The sequence below is a fragment of the Lissotriton vulgaris genome, chromosome 12, assembly GCF_964263255.1.
Source record: "Lissotriton vulgaris chromosome 12, aLisVul1.2, whole genome shotgun sequence".
Taxonomy (NCBI): Eukaryota; Metazoa; Chordata; class Amphibia; order Caudata; family Salamandridae; genus Lissotriton; species Lissotriton vulgaris.
The window spans coordinates 661857307-661884842 of record NC_141700.1 but is presented as its reverse complement, the minus strand read 5'-3'; the positions used below and the strand labels follow the sequence as shown (position 1 = coordinate 661884842).

Sequence of the window (27536 nt, the reverse complement as noted above, 5' to 3'; positions counted from 1 at the left end):
TGGAATGTCAGGGTGTAGTGGCATAGAGTGTCAGAGTGGAGTGTCATTGAATTTAAAACTATAGTGGCATAGAGTGGAGTGTGTTGTGGAGTATAATGGAGTGGAATGTTGTGGAATGGCGTAGAGTAGAGCGACACAGGGTGGAGCGGCGCAGGGTGGAGCGGCGCAGGGTGGAGTGGCGCAGGGTGGAGCGGCGCAGGGTGGAGCGGCGCAGGGTAGAGCGGCGCAGGGTAGAGCGGCGCAGGGTAGAGCGGCGCAGGGTAGAGCGGCGCAGGGTAGAGCGGCGCAGGGTGGAGTAGAGTGGACTAGATTGGAGTATGCATGGTGTGGTCGCGCACGGTCATTACAGACAACATATTTTCAAATGAAATGACTAACATATTTATGCAGACAGAGTTTATGATAAAACTATACAGCGCACAAACAATGTTTGGAAATGCAGGCATCACCAATTGTATTGATTTGTTTTGATATCATTAAATATTTGCTTCCATCGCACATCAGAATTAAAAACAAAATCTGCTTCATTTGTGTTTATCTAATTCCGATTAAGTCTTAGATAGTTGCACAATTCATTTACATTTTGTGTGCTCGTAAAAGCAACATCCTGCAGCCTTTCCTCTCACATGGGTCCCCAGCAAGATTGTCACATAAATCCTCTCACTTTTAACCTGTGACGCAAGCCCTTCTGAAAGGACTCATTGTGTCACCGATGGATTAATTATAGATTGTTGTTTTTGCTCAGAGAGGATCCTTCTGGAAAGGAGTCTAAAGCCATCACTGTCAAAAGGACTGAAATTAATAAAGTCACGCTATCGTTTTGCAGATCTATTTACTTCATAATCCCATTTTACTGGCATCATTGCATAACGTGAGTGCTTGACATGTACAGATTATAGAAGTTACATTCAACTAATGCCATATATTTTGCATATATATTTTATACTAAAAATAACCTTATCCAGCTCCCAAAAATGTTGTGCATTCCATTTAAATGTTGTGTTTTGGTGTTTTATCACTCTTGGCAAAGGTATTTGCACACACTAAGGCTTAGAGTTTTTCTACATTTAGTTTAGAAAGCATGTGCATCTTTCTGCCTCGAAGTGTACTTAGTTTGTTGAGACTTCTGTGTATGTCACAGGTACAGACTCCCATTAATACAATCCCCAATAAATCTTTAATTCCCGCTGATATATCCTGAAATGCAAGAACTTCAATGTTCGGTAGAGAAAAAAAATCACAATGTTTTGCAGCAATTTCTCACAGATGCAGAAAGAAAACCAGGGCATGTGGTCGGCGATAAACACTTTTGACACTGCAATATTTGGCAGCCACCGGCAACCCCAGAACATGGCCTAATTCCTGCTGATGAGGGGTAAATACCCCGAAACACGTGTCCAGGGATGGCGAAGATAGCAGATAATCGAAAGAAGATGCATTGCGGAACACGAACTACACTGACCACAGTCCTTAGGGGCGATCCCGCTGGTGTGTGAGCAGTGTGCGACCTCACCCCCATTTGTAACCTTTGACACTGTATAGACACAATCTGGACTCCTGATCTGGAAACCGTGATAAGATCATCCCTATTGGTACTTCCTGACTGGATGGAGTCCAGGTCCATTTTGACATGTCGACCTGTAACAGGGGCAATTTTGGGGTATTTTAGTTCCTCAAAAACTATTGTATAACACACAACTGGGGTGCATAAGGAAAATGAGAATCTCTCACAGAAATGGAACTAATTCACATCAACTACACAGATCTGTCCCTTTACTCCTCTTACATATGGCGGCTGTGCAAGTATTTATTTCTCATGTGTGTGGCAAAAGGCAGTTGTATTATTGATTTAAACGATTTGTATAGCGCTACCTTTGATGAGCACCCCCTGGTAGCAGTGTGGCAAACAGATGGGAAGATCATTAGCGACCTTATCCCCCACGTCGGTTAATGAACATGTCCTAATGTCCTATGATGAGCCCTCTGTCTCTGAACAGTTACTTCAGTTACGGCAGGGGCGGCCTTAGGCATATGCAAGCTGTGCACCTGCACAGGGCCACCACACCCCAGGGGCCACCACTCCAATATGTATCCTTAATATAATAATCCTCTGAGGATGGATACATATTTGCGTGGCGGCCCCTGGCAGGGTTTTGGCGGCCTCCGGATCTGTTCCACTTCCAAACAACCTGACCACCCCCTCTTCACTGGCCTCCGCGCTCCGCCCCGCCCGGACCTCCTCTTCCGGGGCCCCCTACCTACGCTCGCTGCCCAGGGCCACCATGAGCCTAGAGCCGCCCCTGGTTACGGACTTCGTAGGGGGACACTTGTTTTCGCGGCTTTGTTCTTGATTATAGATACACTGGGAAGGCTCCCAAGGTCTGGATGCGGGTAGGGTTTAAAAAGAACAATATGAAAGGGGTAAGGGCAGTGCCTAATTTGAGCGGCCACATATTTTTGAGGACTGGCATTTTTCTTCCCTCATCATACTTTGAATCTGAGCAAGTAAGTGAAAAGCTCAGAAGAGGGAAAGGAAGAGAAAGGCAGGAAAAGGGAGAACGTAAGAACCTGCAAGAGTGACATAAATGAATTAAGAGGCAGGAGATGGAATCAAGACAAAGCAGCCTTGGCATGCGCCTCGCTGACATACAAGCGTCTGAACAAAACTTTGGGGCACAGTACTTATTCTTTTACAAATTAAGCTCTTGAAGCTTTAGGTTTTACAGTCAACATTTCACACGCCACTCAAAGTTTTATACACATTTTAACATAGTGCATTAGCCACCACTCTGCAAGATCAGCAAAATTGTGGCTCCCTCGTAATTTAGGGAATAGAAAATATGACAAGCATTGACAAGGCCATTGGGTCGTAGATTTAAATAGCTGAGGTATTGGTTTTGTCAGTGCTTGTTTGCACTACCATGAGCACGCATGAGTGAAGATGCATGCAGAGGAGGCCAGCAATCTTTAAATGCATTTCCTATAAGGATGTGCATGTCTCTAGTCTGGATGTATGTTCATTAGAAATTTACTGGCAAATAGACATGTTAGAGCAGTAAATTAAACTGTTGTCAAATAGGGAAGAAAAGTGTGTGGAAAGCACAAAAACATACGCAAGTAGCCCAGCAGCACTTCCCATTGGGTGGGCATTCATAAATATAAAAAATAACAAACAGCACATGGCTGGATGGGAAACGGTACAAGAGGCGGCCGAAAGTATTGAGAAGAGGGAGGCTGTGGAGTGGGTTTGTGGAAAAAAGCACATTACAAAGACGAAAAGGGCTGTATGAAGAGACAATCAGGAAGTAGCAAGGAAACACCGGCACAACTATGGCATACCCAAAAACGAATAAAAATAATCATTGGCAAAGCCAACAGGTCTTGCCTATGCAAGAGCTATTTGACTTTGAAAATGTATGTTAGTCATGTTGTCACCATTGTGGCTGCGGTTCAACGTGGCGATAGATTTGTGGTATGGTACAGTGGCATGGAGGGGAGTAGAGTGTCATGAAATGTCCTAGTGTGGCATAGAGTGTTGTTGAGTGTCGTAGAGTGGAGTTTCATAGAGTGGAGTGTGGTAGACTGTTGTAGAATGACGTAGAGTGGAGTAGAGTAATGGTGTCGGAGAGTGGAGTGCTGTCGAATGTCATTGCGTAAAGTAGAGTAAAGTATCAGAGTGGAGAAGCATGGCGTTCAGTGCTGTAGAGTGGAGTGGAGTGTTGTAAAGTGTCAGAGTGATGTAGAGTGGAACGAAGAAGAGTGTTGTAGAATGACAGAGTAGAGTAGGGTGTCATAAAGTGGCATATCAAAGTGGAGTATCTGAGTGGAGTAGAGCGGAGTGGAGTGGCATAGAGCAGTGTAGAGTGTCATGGAGTGTCAGAGTGGACTGGAGTAGACTGGATTGTTGTAGAATAGGGTGGCACAGAATGACGTGGTGCAGAGTGGATTAGACTGGAGTAAGGTGACAGAGTCGAATAGAGTGCCACAGAAGAGAGTGGCGAGGAGTGGAGGGCCATAGAGTGGAATAGCCTAGCTTGAAGTAAAATATCGTAGAGTGGAGTGCCATGGGCTGCCATATGGTAGAGTGGATTACAGTGTCAGAGTGGAGTAGTATAGCGTGCAGTGCCGTAGAGTGGAGTAAAGTGGCGTGGAATGTCAGGGTGTAGTGGCATAGAGTGTCAGAGTAGAGTGCCATAGAATTTTAAATTATAGTGGCATAGAGTGGAGTGTGTTGTGGAGTATAGTGGAGTGGAAAATTGTGGAATGGCGTAGAGTAGAGCGGCGCAGAGTAGAGCAACGCAGAGTAGAGCGGCGCAGAGTAGAGCGGCGTAGGGTGGAGCGGCGCAGGGTGGAGCGGCGCAGGGTGGAGCGGCGCAGGGTGGAGTAGAGTGGATTAGATTGGAGTATGCATGGTGTGGTAGCGCACTGTCATTACAGACAACATATTTTCAAATGAAATGACTAACATATTTATGCAGACAGAGTTTATGATAAAACAATACAGCGCACAAACAATGTTTGGAAATGCAGGCATCACCAATTGTATGGATTTGTTTTGATAGCATTAAATATTTGCTTCCACCGCACATCAGAATTAAAAATAAAATCTGCTTCATTTGTGTTTACCTAATTCCGATAAAGTCTTAGATAGTTGCACAGTTCATTTACATTTTGTGTGCTCGTAAAAGCAACATCCTTCAGCCTTTCCTCTCAGTGGGTCCCCAGCAAGATTGTCACATAAATCCTCTCACTTTTAAGTCAGAGAAAGAAAAGTAAACATCAAGCTCCCTGGAAGATAGAGCTTGACATTTGCCCTTTGTCTTTGAATGTACAGCAAATGTGACATCATAAGAACAAAATTGTTTACAGAGAGCGTGCCAGAAAGGTGGTGAACAGGCTATGCTCCAGGGGAGGGGGGGACAAAAACATGCTGAACAGCCTAAACAAATTAAGTCAGCAAATAGAAAGCAAGCAAACCGACAAGCCATTGGTAAACAATGAAGAGAATAAATTGCCTAGAAAGGTTTGAGAAAGTCCCCAAGAAGTCTTTGCAGACCAGACATCATTTTGATCTAAAAACAGACCTTATTTATGCAGCGTAAGGATACTTCTTATCCATTCAGAATGATGAGAGCACAATGATCATGATCAAACACAAGGATAGGGAGACAAGCCATTTTATCAAGAGCAGACAACTGAGATAGACAACAAAGTCATCCAGTCATCATTAATGGGCTGACCCACAGCCCACTCTATGCATATTTGAAAACTGTAACTCTCGGAGACCTAACTGTAACATTGGGAGACCAAAAATGCTACTGGTTGACAAATACAAGAATAGGGGGAAACCCATTAAATCAGGAACAGGGAAGTGACATTGAAAATAAAGCAAACCAATTATGAGCAAGGGGTTGACTCAAAGCCTGCTCTAAGTGTATGCAATATGTTAGAAATTGGGTTCTGGTTGGCAGAGGTATACCTACACCCTGTCCAAGCAGGAACCGCAATCCCAGTCTGGGTGAGTCTCAACACACCCTAAAATATCCTGTGTTCACCCTATGGTAGCTTGGCTCAGAACAGTCATGCTTAACTTAAGAGGCAAAGTGTAAAGTATTTGTGGAACACTAAATACAATAACACAGTGAAAACACCACAAAAAGACTCCACACCAGGTTAGAAAAGCATTGGCATATCCAATAGATCTCGGCTTTGGGACCTTGTAAGTATTTAGCTATGCAGCACATTATCCTGGGTTCTCCAACATCTACTGTTCTTTAATGTGGAAGCTTTTAATCATTCAATCATGACGCTCTACTTACCCGTGAGGGTCTCAAGGCGCTGGGGGTGCTGCTACTGCTCGAAGAGCCAGGTCTTGAGTAGTCTCCTGAAGGTAAGTAGGTCTTGGGTCTGCCGTAGGAGGATCGGGAGGGTGTTCCAGGTCTTAGCGGCGAGGTAGAAGAATGATCTGCCGCCGTCGGTTGCTCTTCGGATGGGGGGGGGGACGGTAGCGCGAGCGCAGTCGGCGGAGCGGAGCTGGCAGTTAGGGGTGTAGAAGGTGAGTCGTCTGTTGAGGTATGCTGGTCAAGTGTTGTGGAGTGCCTTGTGTGCGTGGGTGAGGTGTTTGAAGGTGATCCTCTTGTTGACGGGCAGCCAGTGCAGGTCTCTCAGGTGGGGTGTGATGTGGCTGTGTCGAGGGATGTCGAGGATCAGGAGGGCAGAGGCGTTCTGTATGCGTTGCATAAGTTACAGCAGTTTGGCCAGGGCTCCCGCGTAGATGGCGTTTCCTTAGTCCAGCCTGCTGCTGACGAGGGCCTGGGTGACCGTTCTTCTTGTGTCAGTTGGGATCCACCTGTAGATCTTCCGGAGCATGTGGAAGGTGTTGAAGCAGGAAGATGAGACAGTGTTGACTTGCTTGGTCATGGAGAGTGTTGGGTCTAGGCCGAACCCAAGGTTGCTTACGTGGTTGGTGGGTGTTGGTGCTGCTCTCAGGGCGGTCAGCCACCAGGAGTCGTCCCAGGCTGAGGGGGTGGAGCAGAGGATGAGGTCCTCCGTCTTGTCTGAGTTCAGCTTCAGACGGCTGTTCTTCTTCCATTCGTCAACGGCTTTCATTCCTTCGTGGAGGTTGGTTTTGACAGTGAGGGGGTTTTTTGTGAGGGAGAGAATCAGCTGTGTGTCGTCGGCGTAGCAGAGGATGTTGAGGTTGTGCAGTCTAGCGACGTGGGCGAGCAGGGCCATGTAGATGTTGAACAGTGTCGGGCTGAGGGATGACCCTTGGGGTATGCCGCAGATGATCTTGGAGGCCTCGGACTAGAAAGGGGAAGGCGGACGCTCTGGGTTCTGCTGGAGAGGAAGAAGGTGGTCCATTCCAGAGCCTTGTCTCAGATCCCTGCGTTGTGGAGGCGTTTGCGTAGGGTGCGGTGGCAGACAGTGTTGAAGGCGGCTAATAGGTCTAGGAGGATAAGGGCCACGGTTTCGCCTCTGTCCACCAGGGCCCTGATGTAGTCGGTGGCGGAGGCGATGAGGGCAGTTTCGGTGCTGTGGTTGCTGCAGAATCCAGACTGGGACAATCCAGGATGTTGTTCTCCTCGAGGTAGCGGGTCAGCTGTTTGTTGACGGCTTTCTCAATGACCTTTTCTGGGAAGGGGAGCAGAGAAATGGGCCGGAAGTTCTTGAGGTCTCTCTGGTCCACCTTGAGTTTCTTGAGCAAGGCATGGATCTCGGTGTGCTTCCAGCTCTCCGGGAAGGTCGCGGTTTTGAAGGAGTTGTTGATGGCCTTGTGGAGAGGGGGTGCGATGGTGGCGCTGGCTTTCTTGAAGATGTGGTGTGGGCATGGGTCTGACGGGGAGCTGAGTGGATGGTGTTCATGATCTTGATGGTGTCGTTGTCGTTGATGTGGGTCCAAGTGAGCGAGGGGTCTCTGTGGGTGGTGGTCATGGGGTCTGGGGTGTCGTTGGGGTGGTCAGGTTGTCGAAGCTGTCGTGAATGTCGGCGATCTTGCGGTGGAAGAAGGTGGCGAGGGAGTTGCACAGGCCTTGTAATGGTGGGATGTAGTTGGGTGTTGGAGCTGGGGTTGGAGAGTTCTTTGCTGTTGTGTGCGTTGTTGTCAAGGCGGTCCTTGAAGGAGGTCCTTTTTGTGGCTCTGATGATGTGATGGTGTTGGCGCATGGCGTTTTTGAGGGCTTCTTGGTACTCCGGTATCTGTTCGCGGTGCCATTTCTTCTCTAGTTTTCGGCAGGTTTATTTGGAGGTCTGGAGTTCTGCGGAGAAACAGCTGGCCTTCTTGGTGGTGTGTGTGTTGGAGGGTTTCTTGAACGGGGCGAGAGTGTTGGTGCAGTCCTCGATCCAACACCTGAGTTTGCTGGCCGCAGTGTCGGGGTCGGTGGGGTTGGCAGATGGGCGTTGGGCGAGGGCTGTGTTTAGCTGGTTTTCAGCGATTTCGCTCCAGCTGCGGCAGGGGACCTGTTGGGTGCGGTGGTGTGTGGTGAGTTTCTGGAAGGTGAAGTGGATGCAGCGGTGGTCGGTCCAGTGGAGTTGGGTGATGTGGCTGAAGGAGACGTGGGGGCTTGCGGAGAAGATGGGGTCAAGCCTGTGGCTGGCGGAGTGGGTTGGCACAGTGACAAGCTGTCTGAGTCCGAGGTTGTCGGTCAGGGCGGTGGAGTTGGTGTTGTTGTCGAGGTGGAAGTTCATGTCTCTGAGTCTGAGGAGGATGTAGTCCGTGGAGGCGAAGGCAAGCATGCTGTCAAAGTCAGCGATGGAGTCACTGAACTGAGACCGGGGGGGGGTCTGTAGATCAGCGTTCTTTTAAGGGTGGTGTTGGGATCAGTGTGGATCTGGAAGTGCAGGTGTTCAGCGGTGCTGATGGTGTCATCGGAGTTGGTCAAGACCGTGAGGGTTGTCTTGTGGATGATAGAGAGCCCACCTACTACTCCGTTGGTGCCATCTCTGCGGGTGATCTTGTAGCCATCTGGGATGGCTATGGTGATGTTGGGTGCCGAGGAGTCGTTCATCCAGGTCTCTGTCAGGAAGGCTACGTCCGGGGAGGATGTGTCGGGCAGGTCCCAGATTCGACGGCATGTTTGCGTGCAGAGCGGTTGTTTAGCAGTGTGCATCTGAGGTGGTTGCGTCCTGTCCTGGGGGGCGGGTTGGGGGCTCGGAGACTGGTGAAGCTGCAGTTCCGACATGCGAAGGGGCCTTTGGTGCGCTTCGGGCGGCCAGGAAGCAGAAGTGTGCTCATCCAGTGTTGAGTGCGTATAGGGTGTTGGCGTCGTAGTGGCATCGGGTTCCGCGGAGTTCGCGTGGGCCAGGGGTTGGGCGCGGTCCAGGCGTCGACGGGCACAGACTGGCTTGCCTTAGGCGCACCTTTGTAGCGCCAGCGGCTGCCATAATAAGGGGAGGTGGGAGGGAGGATCAGCTGGGAGGTGGGAGCAGACAAATGGGAGAGTGAGGGGCGGGGCCGCAGGGGACTCAATGGGGGGAAAACAGGAGTGAGGAACGGCGAGAGGTACAGAAGGCAAAATGGGCAAAAAGGCAAAACGGCACAGTAATGGCACAAGAGGGAAGGCGGAAAAACAAAATCAGACAATAAAACAAATAAAAACAAAATACAGAGAACACCAGCAGGAGCAAACCTTCGTCCTACCACTGGCCACCAGGGATGAGGTGCAGGTGGTAGCCTGTGGGTGGAGGAGGACCTCGAACTCCGGCAGCGGCAGCTGGGCTAAGGGCACGGACCCACAGGTGGAGCTGTGCGGCGTGGGGTTCGACCTGCCTAAAAGGGTCAAGGGTCGCTCCCTTTGACACTAATAGGCACATTATAGCATGGCATTGAAAGTATTTATTTAAAGTGTTATTTTTGTACTATTGGTAGCCGGAACTTGTATCTGGAAGTGTTTTCATAGGCGCTAATTAAGTGAAATACATCAAGGCATCCAGGTTTTCTGGTTTCACTTTGTATAGATCCGCCACTAACTGGGTATCAGTGTGTCTAACCTTTCGCTAAGTTTTTTTAATCTTGGTGCACTTTTCAAAATGTAGCCCATACTCAACTGGAAGGTTATTGGATCACTATACGTGAGCACCAGTTCCATTACACAAGCCAATGCTGAGACTCAAACCAGGGTCCCCAGTTAGTAGCTCTGACTTAATGTCACATCAGAGAAAGGAAATCAGAAGCCAAATGAAAGCTCAGCTCGTTATGAGGTTCCAAGAGGACCAGAGCTCAGCCAGAGTCAGCTTCATGTTCAAGCCTGTGAATGTCAGAGCCTTGAATGTGGTGTAAAAGTGCTGTCGGTGAAGGGCAAGCATTGGCTGGTGCAGGAGTGCCGTGCCATTGGAGTGCTGTATCAGCTGCAGAAGCGCTGGCTGCAGAGCCTGAGCACTGGCAGTCGTAAATGACTGGGTTTCAGCTTTCTGGATCAGCCCCTGAACTGTCTGCTATGAACCCCACAACGAGGTAAGCGAGCTCAGATGTGTGCAGCTGCATGGACCGAGAATCAAAGACATATCTGTGAATCGCCTTCTAATTTATCAATAGTGGTCTCCTTAGGCAGATTATTTCATCAGAAAAAGACCAGCAGTATGACGAGAGAGCGCGCCTGCATTCACAAGCAGCAGACTACCCCCGTGGCAGCAGCACTGATCGTATCACAACAGCTGGTCTTTTCGGGCTATGGCGACAAGGAAATTAAAGGAGGCAGAGCTAAAGGTTAAGCGGATCATGGGGGCAAAAGGATTGTTAAAGGGGCAGGCACCAGCCATTCGGAGGAGTAGGCCGAGAACAAACTGCTGAGATTCAAACCCATTTAAGAGTGTGCTGTGCGTGGGTGTTTTAAAGAGAATTGTTTCTTTGCTTGTGTTACATCGAGCTTCACAGACTTCAATTATATAAAAAGAATAACAAGCGCACACTGACTTCATAACAGTAAAGGATGAGTAACACAAAATAAAACCAGGCAACAACAAACACGGGCAGGAAATGAAGAAATAAATAGTCTCATAAAACAAACACATAAAAAGTGAAGCGTAAAGGTACCAGTTCTTGGGTGGTGCACCGTGGGAGGAAACAAAACATGATAAGGAGGGACAAAGAGAAAGGATTCCACACTAGCAAGCAAGTATTTTAAAGGACAATAAAAAAGACGAATAAAAAGGCAATGGGCGGGCTGTAAGCCCACAGTGTGAATACAGTATGTCTTAAAGAGACAGTGTAAGCACTGCCTAGGCTTGAACTAAAAAATAGATTATGGTTTTATAAATAAAACAGGACCACAATGTCAAAACTCCATCCAGTAGAAGTCGAGATATGAATTTCTACAGATTAAATGCGAAATTAGTGCTTAAAGCCAAGTAGTGCATAAAGAGTTAACTGGTTGCACTGGACCGGAACAGTCACGAGTGCAGGCTGACTGCGATGGAGTGTGGGCTGGAAACAGGACCCATGATGACCCCTGGAGCATAAGTACCTCGATCCTGGTCGCAACAGCGAGATGCGTTGGTGATCCTCATGCAGGTGAGGTGTTGTGCTTCTTCCTCCTTTGTTTTTTCTGACCTGTGGTTGTTAGCTATAGAACTCTAGGCATTTTACCACTGCTGATTTGTGCTAAAGTGCATATGCTCTCTGTGTAAATTGTTATTGCGATTGGTTATCCATGATTGGCTTATTTGTTTTGGCAGTAGGTCCATAGTAAAGTGCACTGAGTGTGCCAGGGCTGGTAATTCAAATTCTAAGAGTGGGCTTGCAGCACTGATTGTGCCACCCACAAGAGTAGCGCTGAAAAGAGGTCTCAGGCCTGCCACCACAGTGCCTCTGCGCAGTTTGTTAACAGCCTTGTCGACCTGGCCAGTGTACACACTTGCCAGGCCTGACCATTCCCTTTCCTTACACATTGGACACCCCTATGGTAGGCCCAAGGTACCCCCCAGGCAGGGTGCAGTGGATGTGAAAGGTAGGACATGTACTAGTGTGAGTAACATGTCCTAATAGTGAAATACTGCCAATTTTGTTTTTCACTATTGAAAGGCTACCTTGTCCATTGAACAGAATGGGAATGCCGTGTAACATGTTTACCTGCATATCTTCCCATCGGAGCAAGATATAAAATGTGAGTCTGGTATCCCTGAACTCAAAATTTAATGGGAATGCCGTGTAACATGTTTACCTGCATATCTTCCTATCGGAGCAAGATATAAAATGTGAGTCTGGTATCCCTGAACTCAAAATTTAATAACACACCTTTTAGTAAAGATGTTTTTTAAATGCTGTGTTTGAAAATAGCACTATTAGAACGTGGCTATTTTCTTGTTCAACCTTTCTGTGTGTCTTTGCCTGTCTGTGGATTGACCGTCTGGTTTGAGAGTGACAGGGGCTGGTGTGGCTCCAGGAGTCGGGGTGAGTCAGCACTAGGCTGAATAGACTGATCTGCATTAGGAGTGGTGGGAGGAGTGGCACCTGGGCCTGAATAGGGTTGTGCCTGCCTTCCACAATGCTGGCTCCACCCCCTTCGGTGTGTCGGATGTATGACGGTACAACGCATGTTTTTACAACGCGTACCGTTACGACGCAGGATTTACAACGCAAGTCGTTACAACGACTTGCATTGGGGGGCGCTGGATAGTGAATAGTTTAATTCACTATTCCAACTCCAGTCCCCGTGGATAGTAGGAAGGTGTTGGATAGTAAATTAAACTATTCCCTATCCTAGAGCGCCCTCCAGTGAAAGTCGTTGTAATGGCTTTCGTTGTAAAACTTTCTTGGCAATGGTACCGCGTTGTAAAACATTCATTGTAAAGGATGTTCCCCGGTGTGTCGGATAGCCCTGGCCCACACTCACAAATAAAGGAAGATGTGCACTGGCAGAGTGCCCCCAGAAATGGTTTGGACTGGGTCCAGGACCCCTCACACATAGAGAACAAAGACTTTTTGGGTATAAATGTGAGAGCTGAAACACCTGAAAATTAGACTACTTTGGAATCAAGGAGAAACCTTTCTGAGGAGAAAAGCTGGAGAGCTGAAGGAGAAGTATTGCCCAGGTGTGTCTAGGGTTGCCTGCAATGCTATTTCTGCCAAAGGAAGGAGAAGGACTTTGCTGTGTGTTGTGCCCTGAAAAGAAAGTCTCCAAGGGCCTGAGAAGAGCTGGCCTCCAGTTGTGGAAAGACAGGGATATAAAAGTTTCCAGGACTTCTTCGTGATCAAGAGGAACCTCTGCCAAAGAAGAACAGCTGAAGAGACTGAGGAGAAGTACTGCCCTTGCTGTGTGTCTTGGGTTGGCCTGCACTTTGCTGTTTCTGCGGAGAAGAGGACCAAGGGAATTTGCAGTGTGCTGTGTCCCCCTGCTTGAAGAAGGACTTTGCTGTGTGCTGTGTACATCTGAAGAGAAGTCTCCAAGGGCCTGAAGTCCCAGACAAAAAAGGACTTCGGACCAGCTTCCTTGAACTTCCTTGCTGATAGTTCCAGTCTGCCAGGAGTGCCTGTAACTGTGTGTGAGGCCTTTTTTGCTGTTGGGAGCTGGAAGTGCAACGCAACAAGAGAAGCGTGACGCCGCCCAGCAGCCACATCATCGAGGAAACCTGTCGCTGTTGCAGCTGTTTGCCACTGCAACACCGGAGGAGCGTGTCGCCACCACAGAGGTTGCCATTGGATCACCAGAGAAGAGTGTCGCAGTGCTGCTGCATCGCTGAGGAAGCGTGCCGCCGGTGACCGCCGCTGCAACACCGGAGAAGCATGTCACAGTCACCGAGAGTGTCATCGCATCACCGGGGAAGTGTGCCGCAGGGCCTGTTGCGGCTCATAAAACCACAGAGTCGGCCGCACGGCCGTCAGGCATGCAGGCATCGCCTCCACATTGTCGCACAGCAGTAAAGAAGCCATTTTGTCACATCGCACGCAACACCTTCTCTGCGACCCTTTTGTTTGTTTTGCGTTACACATCCCAGGTACTTTGAGACTAAAGTGCCGTATTTATCACCTACAAGTTTATTTTTGCAACAACCTTTTTAAAGACATCCTACTGAGTATCTCTATGTTGGATTTTTGTCGCTTTGGTCTTGGTTAGTTTAGCTAAAGATGTTTTATTTTTCTAAACTGGTGTGGTGTCCATTTGTAGTGTTTTCACTGTGTTACTGTGAGTGTTGGTACATATACTTTACATATTGCCTTTGGGATAAGCCTGTTTGCTCGTGCCAAGCTACCAAGAGGCTGAGCAGGGGTTATCTAAAGTGGGTATCCCCCTTACCCTGACTAGAAGCAACGGTCCCTATTTTGACAAAGGTACCTACCTCTGCCAACTAGAGACCCCCATTTCTAACATGATGAGTCTATCTTCTCCACGCAGTGGCAGCAATGCATCGGTTCCAAAGAGGTGGTTCTGAGTGCTATGTAGAAGGTCCAAGTGTGACCTGCTGGTCAAGTCACCGTAACAGCAGCGATGCATTGATTCTGCTCTCACAGCGGAGCATGTGTCTGTCCCACTGGAGCAAACCTCTAAGTCCACTTCCAAGAGTAGAGGACTGGAGTGGCACCTCACGGCAGGACAGAATTACAAGCAATGGTGTAAAAAGGCCTCCCCCAGCCCCGGTGGTGAGGGGAGGCCCCAAGCTCCAGGATGCCCCCTCAGCGCAGTAGCCTGGAGTGACAGCTCCTGAGTCGGGGGGCTCAATGTAATTTGTTGGGGGGCCCCCACAATTTTTGTTACACTAGTGATCACAAGCAGATGAGACCAAGGCTTGGAACAGGAGGGTTCTAAGTCTTTGTCTCCCTGAGACTTCAGAATCAGGAGGCAAGCCAGAAAACCCTCAGAGTCACTATGGGTTCAAGTGATGCAGGCCCAGTGCTTCTGATGCAGAGAAAGCAGCAGGCAGCACAACAACACAACAAGGCAAGAGTTCAGCAAGTCCAGCAGAGTGGTAGTCCAGGAGCAGCACAGCAGTTCCTTTTATTCCTGGCAGAGTGGTCACAGTTCCAGAAGTATACTGATTTGGTAGTGCCAGAGGTCCAGTACTTATACCCAGTGGAGTCTTTGAAGTGGGTGAGACTTCAGAGAATGCTTTGAAGTGCACAGTGGCTCTCCCTTTCTGTCTTCGCTCCAGACACACAACAGGGGGGTAATTAATCTTTTGTGTGGAGACAGGACACAGCCTTTCCAGGTGCAAGTGCCAGCCCCACCCTTCCATCTTGCTCAGGATGGGCATCTGCATGCAGCTGACCACTCAGGCACACCTACCCTTCCTTTATGTACGACTGTCTAGAAATATGCAGGAAGCCAGCTGTCAACCACTCAATCCCTGAATTCCATTGACCGACAGAGGGACCAAATGGCTAAAGTAAGTAAAGATCAATTTTCTACAAGTGGCATTTGCTAAACTGGAATTTAAAATCCAACTTCACCATAGTTTGTTATTTTAAATTGTGATTTCAGGGACACTAAACTTGAAAAGTCTATATCTTAACAATTGGGAGTTACACTTACAAGATCTAATAAAGTAATCCTAATGTTCTCTTATGGGAGAGATAGGCCTTGCAGTAATGAAAAGCGAATTTGGGAGTTTCACTACCAAGACATGAAAAGTTCAAAATACATCCTGCCTTTTAAATACAATGCATCCTACCTATTGGGTTATAAAGCGCTTACATTAGGGATGATTTGTATGTATAAAATGGGATGGTTAAGGCCTGGCAAGAGGGATTACTCGCCAGGTCGACATGGCATTGTGAAACGGCACACATAGGCTCTGCAATGGCTGGCCTGAGACATGGTTAAAGGGCTACTTGTGTGTGTGGCACAATTAGTGCTGCATGCCCACTGGAAGCGCTTACTTTACAGGCCCAGTGCATCTTTAGTGCACTTTACTAGGGACTTCTAAGTAAATTAAATATGCCAATTGGAGATGAACCAATAGAGGAGAGAGCACTTGAACTTTAGCATTGGTTAGCAGTGGTAAAGTGTGCAGAGTCCGAAAGCCAGCAAAAACTAGGTCAGTAAAATGGAGGGAGGTAGGCAAAAAGTTGAGGGATGACCACACTAAGGCTGTCCGGTCTAACGCATTGCTATTGAGACAATTGATCTTATAAACAAACAAACAAACAGAAGTGAGAGCTAAAAAGAATTCCCCTCCAACTCCCCTCCAACTCCTTCAATAGGATTACCTCCTCCTGAATTCATCCTCTATGGGTTATGGGTTATGGAGAGAGGTTTGTAAGGAAATGTGACTAAGTTGTTGATGTATATGTTGACTCAGAAGCGGGACGGAGTTATTTGCCTCAAGGACAACCAAATGCAAGACAAAGTTAGGTGGAAAAAAACTAACGCCAGGGGCCAGATGTAGGACACCAAATACCGGTCGGTAACGGCCGATTTCGGCCGTTACCGACCGGTATTTGGTGTTTGACATGTAGGGGGCCTTATATTTACAGAATCGGTATATTTACCGATTCAGTAAATTTACCAATTCTGTAAAATACCGAATCAGTAAATTTACCGAATCGGTAAATCCAGATGTAGGTGGCACTTCAAACAGTGCCACAGGCCATTACCGATTTGTTATTGACCATGTAACACTATTGCATGGTAAATGACAAATTCCTGTGTACATGCACATCGGAGCATGTACACCTGTGCCATGTGGCACACATACATGGCCACATGGCACAGGTGCATGTATGTGTGTCACATGGCACACAAGCCAAAATAAGGGGTGCAACAGGGTGTCAAAGTGACACCCTGTTCCCCTTGACAATTCGGTATTTTTACCAAATCGGTATTTACCGATTCGGTAATGGATATTGATTCCTATGGGCCTGAAGGCCCATAGGAATCAATGGCAAATACCGATTCGGTAATTATCGAATCCTACCGATTCGGTAAAAAATACTGAATTTTTAGCTACATCTCATTTACCGAATCTAGAAAACCGAATCTGTAAAATTCGGTATTTTAAAGTCGGTAAATGAGGATTACCTACATCGGGCCATAAATGCGGTGCTTAGTAAAGAAATACAGGAGCAAAGGTGTGAAAATGGAAAAAGGAAAAGAAGGGAAGGAAGGGAGAGATGGAAGTAGAAGTGAGAGACACATATAGCACAGGGAAATGGGGGCTGGGAGAGAATAATAGGAAGGGCTGGAGATCACTAGAGCGAAGAGGCCTGGAATTGGAGGGCAGAGGGGTAGAATAAGGAAATCATTTAATCCCTTCTAATTTAAAAAGGTCCCATCTCCTTAGGGACCCAGATGCTGGAAGGCGCTTGCAACTCCAGTGATAGGCACACTGCCTGCATTCAGAGCATGTTTTATCCCACTCCTGAGTTGCTTACAGTAAACCTGTCAGTAAGGGCTTGTTTATCTGATCTTTTTAATTTTAAAACAGGTGTATGTACTCTAAGAGTGCTTCTTCACCACTGGAATGTGTGTGGGCCGTGGGCGAGGCTTTCATTGGTGCAGCAGGTGCAGTGACACCGGAGGCCACTGAACCCATTTCTGCTGTATTTTGTTACTCAAACAGCAGACGTGGGTGGGGGGTATTTCCTTCCTTGCACAAAGACCCCTGCCACACTGCCTAGGCTATTGTTGGGGGGGGGGGGGGGGGCATGAGTCGATTCAAGCTCCTCTTTATTTGAGCCGGTCAGAGCGGATGGAAGACGGCGGGAGTGAAACGTGTAATGTTCCTAAAAAGTGCTCTTGCCATATGGACTTAGAGATAAAAGTGAAACCGGAGCGCTCGGGCAGCCCCCGTGTTTGCCTCGTGAACAGACATCTCTCTGTTCCTGACAGAGCCGTGACTCAGCAGCGCGGGAGCGGCTTTTGGAAGCCTTCCCTTTTGTGATATCCGAGAGGCTAAACAACTAATTAAGGTACCTCTGACCTTTTCCTGTTCTCTGGAACACGAGTAGACATTGCTTGAAACTCTTCCACCCGCAATTAGGCAAAGAAGATGTCAAAACAACAACACTTTTAATATGAAATGAATATAATCCACAAAACAGAATTTAAGAGAGGGCTGGCGCTGGGGGATTTTTTTTTTATTTTAACATGTTTTTATTGTCTTTTTTTTTAAGTCGAAAAAACAGATTCAGAGACAAGCTTGGATGCCATCCACAAATATGCAGTGACCAACTTACCAACTCATTAGCAGTATGCTAAATAATGTTCTTTAGGAATTTGCATGCAAATTACGGCACTCGGGGACCATAAACGGAGGAAAATGGAGCCTACACATATTTTGATATATATACGGATTCCCATTGGAAGTGGAAGATCATAATTGATTCTAAAAGGTGAGCAATAATTAATCCTGAACGCCCTGCGAGCAGTCAATGCTTGATGAGGCCATTCAATTTCAAACCGTGATATGGCCTTACCTGGCAAAGGCTCTCTTTTCACTCATTTATGGAACCCTTTTTAACTTGCAATTTGTAATTCTACCATTGATTAATTTGAAGCATCAGACTGGTGAAAACTTCTAGGTCTTAAATGCCGACTCGGATAAAGCTGATAGGGTTAGCTCACGCGAGAACTAGCCCAGTGTGACGGTCAAAGACCATTGGACTGGACTCACAACTCTAAGGGTTGCCACCAATACAGTTTTGCTTTATATCTCATCTTTGTGAAACTTAACAATGGTAATATTTGTAATAATGTTAATCTCTGAACAAAAGGGCTATCTTATTTACAGCTTGAGATTCCTCTAGATTATCCTGTTGGCTAAATTGGTGCGGACAAGCTGTTCCGTTGAAATACAATGAGGCTGATAATGTGAATTTTGAGGACTCAACCTTTATATGCAGTGAATTTTGACTCCTAGTATATATACATGTGGTTTTTATTAACTGATTGGGTTTTTATTATTACAAGATTGTATATATTTTTATTTTATATTGTGCTTTTATGTATATTTATGTTCGATATCCGAAAAAAAGAAAGAATTGATTTATTGATTGACTCCTAGTAGACCGAACCACTGTACTTAACTAGCTACTGTGGAGTCCTGTAGTGGCTTATAGCTCCTCAAGGTTTTGGTGTGGTCATCTTGGGATACTTGGAACTATAACAGTGAGGAAATATGTTCTGTACAAATTCTACAGTACAAATTTTGCATCATATTCTGTGTACTTGCAGGCATTCAGAAGCACCAATGCCAGACTGAGGAATAGTGCCATTGACTGTGCTTAATACAGCCCCTATGAGCAACTGCCTGTATTTGCTGATTTGCTATTGACATTTTTATCACAACCGTAAAGAGTTCTTAATGATTTTATAAAGTTTATGGTTAACCTACTTTAATCTCACAAAACATCAATTTAGTACTGTAATAATTAAATTCTCTCAGGTTCCACCAGTCTTAAGTTTAACTTCACCATCTGACACAGCTTTACCCAAATCTTTACGTTTGCGTTTCATTTTGGCCATCGAGAACCTTTGAGATCCATCGGCTCTAGAAACAAAAGCCATTGCGGTACAACTAGACCCATCTCCTGATGAAAATGGTCTGTTTGCCCACGTGAATAACATCCAAAAGATGCCCAATCTTCTAAAGGAAAACACCTATGGTATGCGTGACGTGACGATACACAGTGGCCATTTTAGGTGTTTGGGAGGTTTTACATTGTCAGGGATAGATGTCATGTTATTTCCTGCAATGTTACTCTTTATGAGTGCAGATTTGACCAGGAATCTCGGTGATTGGCACACCTTCTCATCAAACAGTAATATTTGCTTTGAGTTTTAGGTATCTACTTTGTTTCTGAAATCTAGGTGATTGGCATTTCATTTTTTTAAAACATTTTTATATTTTGTGCCAGCTGTGTTTTTAGCGCATCAGTGATTGAAACACCATTTTAAATTATTTGTTTTGTGTGCCAATTGAATTTGTGTCATGGTGATTGGCACACCTTATCACCAGTTGGAGTTGGTCTTAGAGAGGCCAGTGGTGCTTGTCTATCAGTGATTGGCACATCCACAGCAGCAGTGTGACAGTTTGGTGGGCAGTGGTAGTTTGGTAGATATGTACTATGGTAAAACAGCACATTTACAAAAAGGTATTTTTCTCTTAAAGGTCATACGTTTATATGCTGACAATTTAATCTTTTGGTAATTGAAATTTTTACAGGCAAATCTGTAAAGCAACAAGCAAATAATTTAAAAGTGAAAGTATATTTAGAATATACAAAGAAAAATATGCAGAACATGAAGCCACCACCATTTTTTTTAAAGTAATCCAGGGGAACCGTTATTTATGTGGCAGAAGTGGAAGAAGATTTTAGGGAACTATGTAAAGTTATGTGGAACTAACTTAAGCGCAGAACGCAAACACTCTTAATTACTTCATTCTTTAGGTGGTGAAGGACAGGAAGTACTGGAGAATTTGCCAGAACTAAGTGCCGGGTACACAGAGCATTAAATGAATATGAAATATGTATTTTGCAATTATATAGTCATTATCTGCCATGTGTAAGTATCATCATGGAAAGGTTTTACTTTCGGTTAAGGAAGCAAATAAAAGACGAGTCAATTGAAGATTTTGTGACTGGTCTTAGGCAGTTGGGGGACAGTTGTGAATTTGGAGGGGCAACAGAGGAAAGAATAAGGGACTATGCCCTTCCCTTCTTCCTCTTACAGAACGGCTCCCTTCCGTCTCTTCCGTTCGTGGCTGGAGAGGATCCGGGTATCTTTAACAGAAACCAGGTACAGGATGTAAACCCCGCCCCTCAAGGAGTGCGTCAAATATAGCATACTCCCTGGACCTATAGGTGGCAACAAAACTAAAACTGACTACCCCCAAAGGAGCCTATCGGGCAGAGACCTGAAGGGAAAAAGCCGGAAGAGAATGACACCAACGGAACTCACGTGGAGAAGTCCCGTTTACAGCAACAGTCTGGTGGGAGGGAGAAGACGAGATCACAAGCTTCTGGAACAGCGCCGAAGCCGGAATCACCCAGAACAAGACCTATGCCACCCAAGACGAGAAAGAATCCCAGCTACACCACGCAGGAGCGAGCCACGCTCCCGGAGGAGCGTGGCTAACATAGGTACGGGCTCGCCTAAGGGCACTGAGGGGGAGGTTGGGTGCAGACGCGACCTAGGAGCTACAATAGAGCACTACCTGTGTGCATAACCCTTCCCCTACACTTGGTGAAGTTGTTTTGGGTTAAGGTGCAGAAGCTCCCCTCACTCCCTCCCTAATACAACTTGGGACTCCATGAGGTTCAGTGAATTCTGATCCCGTTTCATAAAGGTCATGGTTTCGTTACGAATTTGATAGTAGCAAACCGTAACTAGTGAGTTTGGCAAGTACGAGTGTTCTCGTCATGTTAGACCGATGGATACACTACGTATTTAGGGATTTCGTTCCGAACCCTGGGTTCCATTTTGTGTATGGCAGCCATTTTGTAGTTGCCCTCACATAGGCCGATGACTACGGCCGAACGAGTTTTTAGTACATGTACACTTTAGTTGACTTCTGAATGACCTAAGTGAGCTGACCTCGTTACCTGAAGCTGATCTTGCTAAGCCAGTTCCTTGCCCGATAGCTGATCAAGATTGAGGATCAGAGCATAGGACATTGTAAAGTTTGGTATGCACACACACACACCCCTTATCCTACTTCTCATCTGTTTCTGTTCCTTCCTTTATGGCCTCTTTTATGATATGAGTTGTGGTCCTTTTATAATGGATTTGTTCGGCCTGTTCAAGAAGGAATGTTGGGCTTTCCTGTGTAATTAATGGTGGGCTGGACAACTGAAAAGTGGGTTTGTCGTCATGCAATACCTTTTACAATAATGCATATGATTGGACAAATTGTAAATAGTGGGTGTTTGTCCGGAATGTGATTTTTGGCATAAAAGATGATGTCTTGCCTTACGAATTTGAGCAGTCTCCGACGAATATACCTGTGTTGTACTTAGTGGACTTCTGTTCCTGGTTGCAGCCAATAAATGTGATCTTTGACACCACCGAGAAGTATCCTGTGTCTCTGTATTCTAAGACAGGTGAACCCGAAGACTTTGGGCGTGCCCCTGGCGCAGCTGGGTTCTAAAACCCGTTCTTCATCCAGAAACCAGTTATTTATTCAGTTCCTTGTGTTCTTTTCTTTCCCCTGCTTGAGAGATCTGAAGTAAGAAGACTCCCAGGGGCACTTCACATTACGGAAAAGCCAGATAGAAGACGCCACAATTATTCCTTTTTCATATGCCTATACAAAGGATGAATAATTTTGTTTAATGAAGAAAGCCAAACCAAGGAGAAAATCGCCTCTCTCTATCATTTCCCTTCCTGATGCCGTCACACAGTGCAAAGAAGTTAAAAGAAAACAATACTAAGGTGGAGAAAATAGTTTGTCAAGTTAAAAGTAAGAGCTTTCTCTGATTCATAAAATAAAGAATTTATAAATTTTTCAGTAGGCAAAGTTGAACAAGAAATTAAAACCACCAGTTTTCGGTATAGTAGGATAGGCCAAAGGGAAAATGCAAAGTTATGTCCGGCTTTACATGTTATTTGAAATGCGTGTGGGAAGAAAGGATTTTTTGCTAAAGAGGGAATATCAACGAGAAGTTAAAGAGTTTGTGTTTCAGGAGGATAGAGGAAAAACTCAGCATCCATCACATACAGTAAAGATTGAGAGAATTGATATTGAGATAAAGTTTGATTCCTAATCTCATCTGACCATGATTTTCCTGAATACATACGACAATTTCTTAAAGGGAAAAGTGAAGTTGTGCAAAATTGATGTTTCACTGGTGGGCTATGGTGGGGGTACAGATCAAAATTGTAGGGCATTTCACAATATGTACTGAACTAGGAGTGAGAATGGTAGCTGGGAAGGTGTATTTTTCCAAAAGAGTCAATGCAGCGCTGGGGTGGTCACATCAGTGTTTGTTGGGTGTCATGTTGAATCTGAATGCTGTTCTCAGATACATGAGGTAGATGACTCATTGGTTGCTTTTGATGAGCAGATCAAAGATGTATGTCAGGATGGTTTGGGATGTCTCAAAGGGTATAAACATCATATAAATATTCAGTTGATGCTAAAGTAAGAATGATACCTTTGAATGAACACCTTGGTGTGCAGGAGCTAGAGCGAGTGATCGAGATGAGGATCATTGAACTAGTTGGGGCAACTGAGTGGTTGGCTCTGATTGTGTTGGCTGAAAAACCCAGTGGTGAGATTCACATGTGCATTGACTTATGTGCACTCAATAGAGAGATAATTGTGGATAGGTTTCCCTTTACTAATATTGTTGAGATTATCTCTACATTAGCAGGTGCCAAATATTTCACCACTTTGGATCCAACATCCACTTACCATCAAGTGCAGTCAAATGAATCCTCACAGGAGATGAATGCATTTATCAAACCTGTAAGAACATTTACAATTTTTAAGAATGCAGTTTAACTTAGTCTCTGTGGCTTTGGTGTTTCAAAGGATAATGCCTAATGTGCTAAAAGGGGTTACAGGTGTGAAGAAATGATCTATTAATTTATAGTAGCATACAAAAGGAACATGATTCTGGTGTGTGTACAGTTTTGCAGAGGTTGAGAAAGGCAGGATTAACTTTGCGAAAGGACAAGTGCAAGTTTTGATCAGAAGAAGTCAATTATCTGTCATGTCATTGTATTACAGGACAAGGTGTCTTTCCAAAAAAAAGAGTTAGTGGACACAATTGTAAAGTTACAGGAACCCATTAACAAGGGGTAGCTAGTATCCTTTTTTTGGGGATGGTGGAATATTACTGGAAATTTATACCAGGTTAAGTGGATTAGACACAAAACCTAAGGAAATTACTTGGCAAAAATGTGAGTTTTGAGTGGAGTTCAGGGTTCAGTAAAGACCTCATGTCAGTCAAGGATGATTGTAAAACATGCACCCTGTTTGCAGGCATTTATCCCAGGGGAGGAAACTTACATCATGACTGATGCCAGTGTAAAAGGCATTGGGGCAGTGTTACTTCAGAAAATAAATGGAATAGAGCATTTGATAGCCTGTGCCTCGAGATGCTTGAGAGGTTCAGAACAGAATTACTCAGTTATAGAGAAAGACGCATTGGTGATTTATTGAGCGTTCGGAAAGTACAGAATTTTGATTTGGGGTATGAAGGCTAAAGTACTTTTAGATCATAAACCATTGAAAGAGGTTGTTTCAAAGAAGGGGTTGGGTGCTATATCTTCAAGAATTAGGAGATGGATTATTTTGTTGGAAGAGTATGATATCACAGTTGACTACATACCAGGAGTAATTAATTGTTCGGCTGATTATTTGTCATACCTGGTGGATATGGTTGAAATTGATCAAAAAGCTGAAAGAAGTGTGGATGAAGAGCTGAATGTGTGTGAAGTCACTTTAGGAGCCATAAAAGAAAATGAATAGAAGAGTAAGATACACAGAAATCAAGAAATTACAAAGGTAATTGAGATGACGTTATTGGGAAAGGTAAGCATTTGGTGAAACACTGGTCTTTGATTTGTGAAGAGCTTTCAGTGATGAATGGGAGTCTTACTCATGGAACAACACTTGTACCACTCAGTTTTGCCCATGATGGTCATGTGGGCAATGTGACGACAAAAGAATGATTAAGGTTGCAGTTTTGATGGCCAGGAATGGATAAGGAAGTGGAAAGTGTGGTGAGGGACTGTATGCAATGTTGTCTGAGTGACAAGATTTTGAAGAACAAACAAATGCCCATGGTCTATAGGAAGCTACCGAAATATCCCTAGGCTGAAATTGCTATTGATATAGTAGGACCCATACACAGTGAAAGTAATACTCCATATATAATAGTACTGTCACCTTTGTATTCTAGGTGGATTGAAGTAGCCTGTGCCCGAGCTATTTCTTCTGCAAATGTTATGAATGTTTTAAAAGACATATTTAAAAGGGAAGGCTATCCAAAATGTAATGTTATCAGATAATGGTCCTCAATTTTGTTAAATAGAAATGCAAGTTTTTGAAAGAATGTGGGATTATACATAAATGAAGTTCTGTTTATCACCCAAAAAACAACAGAGCTGTGGAAAGGGTGAACAAAACACTAAAATAAACTATTCAGATAGCAAGAGCAAACAATTTAAAATGGAATTCAGTCCTGAAAGACAGGATAAGGGCATTTAGCATGTCCCATCATTGCCCGACTGAGAGGTCACTCTTTGAGCTGTTCAAAGGTGGATAATATCGAATAAAGGGTTGGAAGATAATGATATTGGTGAACAGAGAAATAAGGAACTCTGGCATCAGGAGTACAGGCAGCAGTATTTTACAAAAGTAAAAGTGTAATTTTCAACCAAGTGGTTTTGTGTGACAGTGTTAAAATAAGGGCATCTATGGGATGTCAACCATGGTCTAAACATACCAAAGAGGTAAATAGCAGTGAAATTATTTTAAAATGCAGTAAAAACAGAGGATGGGAAAATGTAGAATAAAAGTCTGGTTGTGGTGGCTAAACCTTATTCTGATTCTCTTCATGTTCAACACAGTAATACGTACAATCAGTACTCTGGATAGGATGGTGAAATAAGCCATAAAGAGTCACATTCAGGACTCGTTAGAGAAAGGAGTGCGAGAATACAGAAAAAAACACAAGGAATGTGAAAGATTATATTTGTGAAGTTTAATGGTGGTACTTGGTTTTTGATTTCATAATAAATGTACAGTGTTGATATGTCTAGATTATAACTAAGGACCCCTGTTTTCCATTTTTACCGATTTTTCAAGAAATAGACAGACAACATTCTTATTCTTATCTCTATTTATTTTTAAATGTGGATAAATAGGGTTGTTTTTTGAGTAATTCTAAATACTGTCTGCCGTGACTTCCAGGCCAGTAGATGTGTGGGTTGATAGATAAGGGGGTTAAAAAAGAAAGGAATTTTAGTAAAGAGGCTTTAACAGCAGTAGATATGCAAAAGGTTGATAATGAAATTTGCATACTTCATATAAGTGCACATGATTTATCTTCTGCAGGTGTTAAGAGCACTGGAACCTGGTAGACATTCAAGTATGAGTGCATATTTATCAGTTAAATAAATGTGGAAATATACTAATTTCAGCTTCATTTTTTCAAAAAACCCAAAATAAATATGGATAAATAAAGTTAAAATTTGCAAAAAATAAATATGGATAAATACAGATGGAAATGGCAAAAAAATAAATGCCATAAAACCGGGAGCCATAATTATGACATAGGGGCTCATGTCTTATTATTTATCTTTTGAAATATGATATTTATTTATAGTAGTTTTCTGGGACTATCCTTGTTCTTATAACAGTCAAGTTCACTAAATACGTTTGTTTCTGTTTGAAAAATTAGAAGTGTGATATGACATAGTTGAATGGATGGTTCTATTAGAACTAAAAGGATGTTGTTGACATTCTATGATGGTCAGTTGCCACTGGACGGTTGAATGGATGTAGTGAATAAACTAAACCTGAAGGACATACGAAGTGAACAGTGTATTATTTATGTGTGCTGAACACCACAGTCACAAGATACAGAGGTTTTACTATAGCCTTAGAGTCCGACATAGCAGCCTCTACAGGCCATTAAAGGCCCGCTCAAGTGTTAAACCCTTTAACAAGGGAGCGGGCCTTTAATGGCCGGTAGAACCCTTTACAGATGGCTTTAAGGCTATTAGAACAATCCACCCCTAGAGGGCTTAATGTTATAATTTGTAAAAGAAAGGCCTCACTGAGCTTGAGGGGAGCTGAAATCTCCCTCAGGCTCTGTGAGGTCTTTGTTCACAGCAACAACTGTGAACATACATTGGATTGTTGATGCTCCCAGCTTCTACCAGCTATTAGAAGCCTGGAACACTCTATAGTCTTCATTGGAGCGCTCAATATTCCAATGTTCTAATTTGGAAATAGACAGTTCTTGAAATTTAAATACTTTACTATCTGATCCACAGGAGCTGGAAATTCACTAACAATAGCTGGGGCCAAGAATAGGAAAGCATGCCCCCCTCTATAAAACATGAGATAGGTCATTTGCAGTCATCATTCTATGAATGCATTTACCTGGTTATAAACTTTTGACACCATTTCAGACAACTTTGGCCTGAAGTTCTTCCCAGAAAACACTTACAACATTTTGGGCATTAACTAATTAAAGTAGAAAGTTTGAAATTTCCTTTTGGGAAGTGTCTACAAATTGGACCATTCTCTTGCGTAAATACTGTGTAAATTAATCCTTTACAAACATAGACCCAACTGCCAATTTTAATTGCAATAGTTTTTCCAACTGCTTTGGGAACAGCCTAGAAAATGTATCTCCATTTCCCCTCATACTATTTCTCCGGAAAGGGTGGGATAAAGAGAATAAAGTATAATTAAGTTAGCGTAACTAGAGCGTTATCCAAATATGGAGTACATTTTCTGAAAGCAGATGCGGACACACAACACCTCATTTTGAGTGGCCTCTTAATTCCAATGGATTGGCATTATGAGATCCAAGGAGCAAAATAGATCTGTTCACTTTCACCCAGAGATCTCTGTTAAAAGCAGCCAAATCCTCCGGGTGAATCTACTGGGAGAAATTACAGCGGAATCAGACATGAAATTATGGTATTCCCTCCGCAATTACTCATTCCCAAAAGGACAAGAGGACCCAGCGGTGAAATGCATCCGCTGGTAACTCCTGCCTCTTGGGGTTACCAATACCTTCACGAACAGTAACTCCAGGGGGCAGGGTTACCAGGGGTATTTATTATGGGGCATCTCAGAATGATGGCCACAGTCTGAAAGCCAAGAGCACATAGTTATTAAACCAATGTGCGGCCCTCTTTGTTGTAACAAAACCACCTGCATTGCTTGATATCTGCTTAACTATTTACAAACTTAGGCAAATACAACATCCTTTTCAGAAAAATTTGAGCTGGCATGCAGGATTCATGCAAAGATGAGAAATTAGGTAACTTTGACTAATGTACACACCTCGATCAGTCTGATGTCGGCAGGGATTCGGTCTCCGACTGATAGACACACAACATCTCCAGGGACTAGCTCTCGGGCTAAAAGGTGCTGAAACTTTCCATCTCGTATACTAGAATTTGTGAGACAAA

General features: G+C 44.6%; 1 protein-coding gene across 2 annotated transcripts in view; it reads right to left on the bottom strand.

Moving 5' to 3' along the window:
* The window catches only part of ATP2C2 (ATPase secretory pathway Ca2+ transporting 2), a 319746-nt gene that overhangs the window by 118623 nt on the left and 173587 nt on the right, over positions 1 to 27536 (bottom strand). For both annotated transcript variants that reach the window (XM_086945837.1, XM_086945838.1), the window contains exon 7: positions 27409 to 27517. In XM_086945837.1, the coding sequence (XP_086801963.1) occupies positions 27409 to 27517 (109 nt within the window). The remainder of the gene's footprint in view (positions 1 to 27408; positions 27518 to 27536) is intronic.